Below are 9353 nucleotides of genomic sequence, written 5' to 3'. Positions count from 1 at the left end.
GTAAGTGCATCATGCTGATGACAGTGGTAAGCAATTTTTGGATTCAAGAAAATAATTTTTCCCCACAAGAGATGGATAGATCTGTAAGTCGATATATACTTGCACGCAGTTAAATTTGTTTCAGGAAAGGGAGCACTACTATTAATGTGGTCTATCTCATCTCCGTCGAAGTTGCTTTTCAATTCTTTTTGTCTCATATATATTCTTGCAGGTAGGCTCTTTGACTATTAAGTTGATGCTTCAACTAAGTGTGTGTACATTAATTTTCAATGTGAATATAATTCCTTTTTGTCTCATATACTTGCAGGTAGGTACTTTGATTATTCAGTTGATTATTTATCTCTTCAGCGCACCCAACATATATTTGCATATATCGGAATGAATCCATGACCACATCAGAAACTGATCAACTATGCAACTTCTTATTACTTCTTTCCATTGAATATATTGTACTTTCACCCCCGTTGTATGTGTGGACATTAATTTTCGGTGTGAAATCGCTTTAACTTTTTTATTGCATATTTTTATAAGAAATTTTAAGATCCATAATGTGGTAACTGTATTTTGCGAGTTCCCAATTTGCCACGTGTAAAATTTGAGTAATACCATTTAATTGCTAAAAGTGTTAATTCATCATGGACAATGATTCTTTAACTTTATTCGAGCAATTCCTTGCCTGGTATCATGCCTTTTTTCTAAGTGTGATCATTGCCTTCTTATTTTTTAATATACACGCATTCAAAAGACAGAGCAAATATCCCGCAGCAACGCGCGAGGTGTTATCTAGTTCTCTCAACATATGGTCTTCCGCCTCACCAATTGTGTCATGTCAGCATTCACTAATACTATTTTGCAACTCCATGCAAACCACATGCATACTCTTTATTTTACATTGAAAAATAGTAGCTCCTGATTTGGATCATTTCTTCATACGTAATACATCTGAAATTAATCTTCAAATTCTCGCTGCAACACGTGGGGAAATCACCTAGTAGTTTAAATTGTAAGGATTGAATTAGTGTCACGCAATATTTACAAAATATATATTCAATTCCGCGGTAACATGAGGGTATCGTCTAGTTGTTGAGAAGATTACGCACAAAGTGACCGCTATATACGTTGGCCCAATTGTGTCGCTCGCTAGTTTCTACATCACTATTCTAACAAATTTATTTGGTTTTATTTTGGTTTTATGTTTTTTCAACCAGCTTCTTGATTTTGTATTTCAAAAATTATTTAAATAAATAAACATTTCAAAAAAGTGTGAACACTTTTAATATGTGTTTCAAGAATTATAAACATTTTTAAATTTGGTGAGAATTTTCAGAATTGTGATTTTTTTCAAAATTTCAGCAGATATTCTGAAATTCATGATTTTTTCTATCTGTGAATATTATTAACATAAAAAATGTGGAAAAACCAATAGGAAAAATATAATATCAAAATTAAAAAGGAAACTAGAAGAAAAATACAAATAAAACACATAAATAGAATCAAGGCAAAAAATGGTGAACGAAGAAAACCGACTAGTACATGTCGATACATAGGTTTAGCCCATGGGAATGATGCCTTGTGCGATTGCTTGACATTTCTATGCAGTGAGCGCCAAATATGAATTTCTAGGGTGCCAGATAGGAGGGTAACGCGGGGAGCTCCGATATGTCATACTCCCTCCGTTCCCAAGTATTTTTAGATATTCCAACAAATGACTAAATATGAAGCAAAATGAGTGAATCTACACTCTAAAATATATCTACATCCATCCATATGTTGTAGTAATTTGAAATGCCTAAAAAGACTTACATTTAGGAATGGAGGGAGTACTATTTTGCGACAAATAGGGCGTCGACGCACCCGCAGAGCCCCCGACAGGGCCGGCCCGTTGGCGGGCATTGCGGCTAGCACAACCTGTACCAATACATCGCGATGTAAAAATTCAAAACAAAAATGCCTCCACCAGGAATCAAACTCCTGACCACATGTGTGTGTACATGTGTTGCTTGCCAGTTGACCTGACAAGTATAAGTGGCAAATGAATACACGAAATATTAAGAACAGAATTATGTGGCAGATCCAGACACTTATTGGATATTTTGAATATTTCTTTGAAAATTGTGCACAGTTTTTTAAAAGGATTTTTTTATAAAACCAAACATTTTGTAAACAATCCGAACGGAATTTTGAACTTTTTTGAAATGTATAAACATTTTTCGAATTTTGATCTAATTTTTATAGTTCCAATGTTTTTGAAAATGCAAACGATTTGGAATTTACTACTTATTTATAAAAATGGGTAATTTGAAATTATGAAAAGTTTCAAAAAACACAAACACTTTCTGAATATATGAAACTTATCCAAAACATGTGCATTGTTTCAAATTCTAAACAAATTTAAAAAAGTTCTAAACCTTTTATGAATTTTGGAACTAATTTTGAAATTTCTGAACAAAACTTGAAAACAGGAACATTTTTTCAAAATGTTTTTTAAATCTAATATTTTTTAAATTACTAAAACAAATAAAATAAAAAAGTAACTTGAAGAAAGGAAGTAAAAAGAAACAGATAGAACAAAAACAAAACGAAAATGCGTCGGCCCAGTCGGGGCAACCCTGTGCGAAGCCCTGACTATTTGCCGTAGTGTGCGGTAAATACGGTTTTCTGGTAACGCGCTCTCACACGTTACAGTGGGACGCAGTCCATTCCGAGGATTCCCATGGTGGATAATATATTCTTGAATTTTAAATAAGATTCACTTTTTAAACTTTTATGCGAATTTTAATAATGTTCACTAATTTCAACAACGTTCACAAATGAAAAAATATATTCAATTTAGAAGATATCACGATTGAATATCATATTCGTTGGTAATTTAAAAAGATCATCATTTATTTGAAAGATGTTCATCGTGCATTTAAAAAATCATAATTTATCTACAAAAAGATCATGAAGTGTTTCAAATTATTCACCGTGTATTAAAAATGGCACATCATGTTTTTTAAGAATCATGAATGTTTTTAGAAAATTATTCCCATGTTATAAGAAAATTATATATAAAAACAGTAAAACATAGAAGATAAGAAAAAAATGAACAGAGAAAAATAAAAATGGAATATCTAAAAAAGTAAAAAATCTAGCCTAAACCCTGTACAAAAATAACCGGCGGAAAAAAGGGAAAGAACGGAGAAACAAATCAACAAACCCGCTGCCTTTCCACACATGAGCTGGGCGAAAGCAGCGCTGTGGGGGGAGGGGTGTACTTTCTATTCACCGCACTGTGCCGGAAATAGGATGTGCATGTAAATGGTGGAAAGTGCCATCTTGTTTGACTTTCCAATCGTATTCTATTTTTACTTCTTTTGGCACCTATCTAATCATATTAATACCATTGCTATCATTACCAATACTATATTTGGTGTTGTGTGTGCTAGATTTTATATGGTCTCATATTTACTAAGTTTCAAGATATAGTTGATTACAATGCCCAGATGTAAAGATCATCAATGTCGAGTGCTTTATCATGCATTTTCTAAAGTTAAATATTTATCTCTAAGTGGTTATATAGTTTTAATGTTGTTCCCATTTATAACTCATGTCATTCCTATTTGCAGTTATGGACATATCATAGTGTTGTTTGTTGAGGTCCTTTCAATCGGTAGAGGACCGCTTCTTCTCCAACAACCTCAGCATCAGAGAGCTCTTTGACGCCCACCACCTTCGATCTTCTTGCGCCCCCCATGCGTACCATCGGCCACACCTCCGCAGATGGGTTACTCCTTGCTCTCTACCATGACTACCACCTCATACGGACCAATCGTGGCATGCTCTACTTGAGCAAGGTCGACACTGGCTTCCCGCTCGGCCCTCCCACCCTACTTCATGATTGTATTCCATGCCAAATCACCGCTGCAGCCTCAGTGGTGATGTGCTATGGTGAAAGAATCTCAAGCCCTATAAGGACATGTGCATCTTCGATGTTAGTCTTCCCCGACGCACATGTGTGTGTGTGTGACACACACACATAAAGAGAGAGAGAGAGAGAGAGAGAGAGAGAGAGAGAGGGAGTGCTTTACCAGGCATTTTAAAGTTAAATATTTATCTCTAAGTGGCTATATAGTTCTAATGTTGTTCCCATTTATAACTCATGTCGTTCCTATTTGCAGTTATGGGCATATCATGGTGTTGTTTGTTGAGGTCCTTTCAATCAGCAGAGGACCGCTTCTTCTCCAACAACCTCAACATTAGAGAGCTCTTTGACACCCATCACCTTCGATCTTCTTGCGCCCCCCCATGCATACCGTCGGCCACACCTTCGCGGATGGGTTACTCCTTGCTCTCTACCATGACTACCACCTCATACGCACCAATCCTGGCATGCTCTACTTGAGCAAGGTCGGCACTGGCTTCCCGCTCGGCCGGTCCCACCCTACTTCATGATTGTATTCCATGCCAAATCGCCGCTGCAGCCTCAGTGGTGATGTGCTATGGTGAAAGAATCTCAAGCCCTATAAGCACATGTGCATCTTCGATGTTAGTCTTCCCCGACGCACATGTGTGTGTGTGTGTGTGACACACACACACACACATAGAGAGAGAGAGAGAGAGAGAGAGAGAGCTTTACCAGGCATTTTAAAGTTAAATATTTATCTCTAAGTGGCTATATAGTTCTAATCTTGTTCCCATTTATAACTCATGTCGTTCCTATTTGCAGTTATGGACATATCATGGTGTTGTTTGTTGATGTCCTTTCAATCAACTGAGGACCGCTTCTTCTCCAACAACCTCAGCATCAGAGAGCTCTTTGACGTCCACCACCTTCGATCTTCTTGCGCCCCCCATGCATACCGTCGGCCACACCTCCGCAGATGGGTTACTCCTTGCTCTCTACCATGACTACCACCTCATATGCACCAATCGTGGCATGCTCTACTTGAGCTTACTCAGCAAATAAATCTACCTAAGAACAATGTACATACCTATCAGCTGAAGATTAGTTATTGCACCATACTTTAGAAGCACTTGTTGCCACATCTTTTTTTGTGAGGGAAAAATGTTGTATTAATTAATCTGGACCGCGCCAGTCCAGTTCACACAAGTTTACAACCCTCTCAGTGCCTGACTGTAGCCATACGTCCGTCTTCATCTCATATCTACCCAACTAAGCTAAGTGGTGGCTAACAAGGTTACATCCTCTCCTAATAGCTTTAATCACTACATCTCTTCATTATCTCATATTGGCGGCAATCTCTTGGATGATGGCGGCAATGTTGTGATCTGTTCCCCGAAGGATTGGAGATCATCGTAGCGGCTTCAATAATGTCTGTCTCACATCTTGGAGGCAATATTTTCCCTTTTGATGGTGCCTATGAACCGATCAAGGAATAATTTATTTACCAAGACAAGATCACATGTTATATTCTACTTGTGTGGCAGGTGATTTTGATCCACACGTAAAATCTTCAACCTAAAAAGTAACTGCCACTTGCGATTTGCAGATAAACAAGCACGACAACACTTGGCCGGTATATATCCGAGCTGATAGATTTACTGACAGGAAGGCTAAGACATTTCCCCATGCGATTTGGAAGTAAACATTTGTCGCATTATGACAGCTTTAATTAGTGCATGTACGTGATAGTGAGTTAGTTGATTATAGTTTAGTTTAAGGACAGCTAATGAACCGAATCAGAAAGCCAGATTCACATGCAGAAAAGCAGAAAGCTAGACCCATCAGCGCTAGCTAAGACAGGGAATGATCGGAGGTATATATAGTTGAAATTTCTCCATGAAATGAAAGTACCATCTTCTTTAGACTTTAGTCTTTGGTGTTGAAGCTTAGCTCGACTTTTACTTGGTAGCATATCTGGAATATACGCCAAGGGAGAAAAAGAGCACTCAACTTTTTTAGATGTAAAGTAATCAGATAAGAATTGGATGTAACTGGACTGATTTGATAAGAACTTGAGACCACTCGTGGTGACCAGACAAGTAGTTTTCATTGCTTTGGTTTTCGAGCAACGTAAGATAGAAAAAATGATGTTGAAGAAGCTACACATGTTATTTGCTTCTATTTCCGTGAGCTTATCACCTGGAGAACAAGTGCATGCATGAGGTCTTGCTTTCGTTTTCTATGTGAAAATGGTTGGCGCCATGTGTCGAATGGTAGAGCCAATTGCACTAGTTTTTACAGTACTATACATGTGGCATAGCCAAAGTCTTTGGAGTGAAAGACTTGGAAAGTTGGCATGACAATAACTCCAGAAGCAAAGAAAACATTTTCCAACTTTCGTTGTCGTTAGGCCAACGTGGATATCCATTGGTCCAACCAAGCATGGACGCAGACCCTTGTCTGGCAGTGTCCTGGTTTCAAGGGTTAGCTTAGTGACATGCATTATCTAATAAAAAAAGGCATATACCAGTAACTTAATTGAAAGGCTGTAAAGGATTGCTACAAACCGGGTTGTACTGTCAAACCATGTGCAATTGTTTAATGTACTAGTTAGGGCGCAAAATCCTTCTCTCTTCCTAAAACTGCTGTGTGGTTAAGAGGTGTACCTGATGAGATTAACATGCTGTGTCAGCAGGACTGTAATGAACCTGTTTAAGTAATGGAAGTGATTTATTCACAAAAAATTGAGTACTAAAGTATGGGTTTTAAATCTTGCTGAGATCAAGCTTTCATCTCCATAAATTGGAAATTTGTAATGCCTTTGGTCCGATTTTTGTCACAGAAATCTTACTCTTATGTACTACTGCATAACTTTTCAGAACCAATTTTGTCATAAATAAAGCCATTCTCCTTTTCAATAGAATTCAAGTGCTCCTGCTTGTTGAGGTTCCTCGAAAATAATCTTGTTGTGCTTTTCCCAATAATAGAGAAATCATATTGATTTCACCATTGAAGTTGTTGATTGAGATAGATTACGAGGCTTGCCACTTGGCTTAACAGTAAAAATTGCAAAGCTTTTATTTTGGACAGAGAGAATTGAGTACCTTTTCTTATTGTGCAAGGCATGAGTATTGGGATATATGCACTTTTTTATGCAGACACAAGGTGATAAAACATTCTAATATTATTTAAACAAAATTTAATAAAACCCATAATTTAAGGTCGTACTGGCAAACCTACATACAACCTAGTACTAGTACTACTCCTATATGTTTACACATGATATCCAATACAGTACATATTACCTTCTATCCACATGCCCAATATACGTGCATACACAATATACCTTCATAATAAAATATTACTACTACCCCAGACATGCAAATTGCGCCGTGTGTTAATGCGCCAATTTGCATGGATGCATGCATATGCATGGGTTCACAACCTTGGTCAGGAATCGAAGCCGAACAGGTCGTCGTCGTAAATGCTATTGCCAAATGAGCCCCCTAACGAGCCAGACATGAACCCAAGGCTGCTCGGCGACGGCGAGGAAGGGAAGCTGTCCATGCCCGCGCCAGCATCCCCCGCCACCGGCCAGTACTCCGCCGGCGCTGATCCCACGGTCAACGGCGACGTCCTTTGGTCAATAACGTCGACGAGCTGCCCGCCGGCGTACTGCATGAACTTCCCGTGGCCAGCCGGCGACGGCGAGCCGCTGGACACACCTTCCTGCACCGGCGGCGAGGAGCTGTAGTTGGAGAAGCGGGAGGAAAGCATCGGATGAAGATCAACCGCTTCTTTCACGCCACAATGAGCAAAAGCGCTCGTGCTCGTGCTCGCAGCCGCGCCGTTGATCGACGTGAAGCTGATGAGATTTGAGCAGTCTGCTGGCGGGGCAGCGTCGGCGGCGCCTTGGATGAAGAGTGATCGAAACGTGGAAGGGTCCTTGCAGGTGTGCTGGCCGTAGTAGCTGATGATGTACTCCGACGGGTTGGACTCGGATTCCTGGACCTGCCTCGTGGCCTGGCAGCCTTGGTCTGGCTTATGAGAGCACCTGTAGTAGCTCCTGGATGTGCCATTGTGCATATGCAAATTAGCTACAACTCTACTAGCTAGCTAGAGCCTTAGCTAATAATACTCCAATATATACAAGAACAACTAGCTAATAAAAAAGCTCAACTTACCACAAAGGATATAAAATTAAAAAGCTCAACTAGCAAATTAACCACTTGGCAAGTGTCTTTTTCGGTTCTGCATTCATACTACCTCATTTTTTCCCTTTCCTTCCAAATTAATTTGCAGCACAACAGAAAAGACATATATGTACCTCGGGTTAGTAGAGGCATGAATATATTTTTGGCCGTACTTCCTCCATGTCTTGCCATCGTTGAGCGTCCTAGCAGTGACCATGTTGATGAAAGGGCTCTTCGACCTGCCATGCATAAGAGACATGATTAATTAACAACTACAGTATATATGATTGACCCATGCATGCGTGCATGCCCAAGTAAATCTTATAGCAGCATCTACTTTTGACAGAAACAACAACGAACTTGGTCAGGTCATCAGAAGCAGCCTATACTTTTCGCCCACTGATCATTGGCGCTTAAAGTTCCCCCACTAGGCCGCCAAATTAATAGTAGTACAATTTGTAAAATACTACTCCCTCCCTCCGTTTGGAATTACTTGTCTCGGAAATGGATGTATGTAGAACTAAAATACATCTAGATACATCCATTTCCGCGACAAATAATTCCAAACAGAGGGAGTAGATAGTTGGAGGCGATAATAATTTGTTAGATCGCATGCATACTGTGGTGTTTTTTCTAGTGAAACGAGGTATAGCTAGGCTTTCTTTGATCACCTTCTCCTGGAGGTGCTCCGGCGGTGCGGCCCGGACGCCGTGGCTGATCTCTTCTTCCTCCCAGAAGACGCCTCCACACCGCCGCTGGTGGAGCCAAACACCGACATAGCGCTGGACAGCTTGGCCATCATCCCCTTCACGAGCTCCCTCGCGTCCATGTCCAACACTCTTGGCGACCCCTGCAGCATGGTCTGCAGCGTCGCCGCGTGCTCGCGCACCTCCACCAGGTCGTCGTAGACCACCGCCGGGGGTGAGCGGCCGCCGTCATCGCCCGCGCCGCCACAAGATGCCATGCTAGCTTGCGAGCTACTAGAGGGTCTGGAGAACAGGGCTTGCTCACCGCGCACGGCTCAAGTTTTTATTGGTGCAGCCGGCGGGCGCGCGGTGAGAAGTTGGGAGGAAGAGTTGGAGAAAGGCGAGCGAGACCGCAAGAGCGACGGAGGAGGAAGCGGCGCGGAACGTGGAGCTACGGCGCGTCCGGGGAGGGGCCCGCCATGGTAGATCGATGTGTGTCCCTGCGCGCGAGCCGACGTCGGGGCGTGTCATCGCCGTGACGCAGCTGCGTGAGCTCATCGGCACGCGCGCGCGCTGCCGGCTCGTCTC

The 9353-nt window shown here is 41.0% G+C and overlaps 1 protein-coding gene across 1 annotated transcript; it reads right to left on the bottom strand.

Moving 5' to 3' along the window:
* Positions 1–7194: 7194 nt before the first annotated feature.
* Positions 7195–9056, bottom strand: LOC119358952 (probable WRKY transcription factor 67). Its single transcript, XM_037625325.1, has 3 exons — positions 8751–9056; positions 8214–8318; positions 7195–7952 (listed from the first exon to the last, which is right to left on the bottom strand). Exons 1-3 carry the CDS (start codon positions 9041–9043, stop codon positions 7337–7339), a joined length of 1014 nt encoding a protein of 337 aa, XP_037481222.1. The 5' UTR covers positions 9044–9056; the 3' UTR covers positions 7195–7336.
* Between the last annotated feature and the right edge of the window lie 297 nt (positions 9057–9353).

This window comes from Triticum dicoccoides, chromosome 2A, assembly GCF_002162155.2.
Source record: "Triticum dicoccoides isolate Atlit2015 ecotype Zavitan chromosome 2A, WEW_v2.0, whole genome shotgun sequence".
Classification (NCBI taxonomy): Eukaryota; Viridiplantae; Streptophyta; class Magnoliopsida; order Poales; family Poaceae; genus Triticum; species Triticum dicoccoides.
This window is presented reverse-complemented; position numbering and strand designations above follow the sequence as displayed.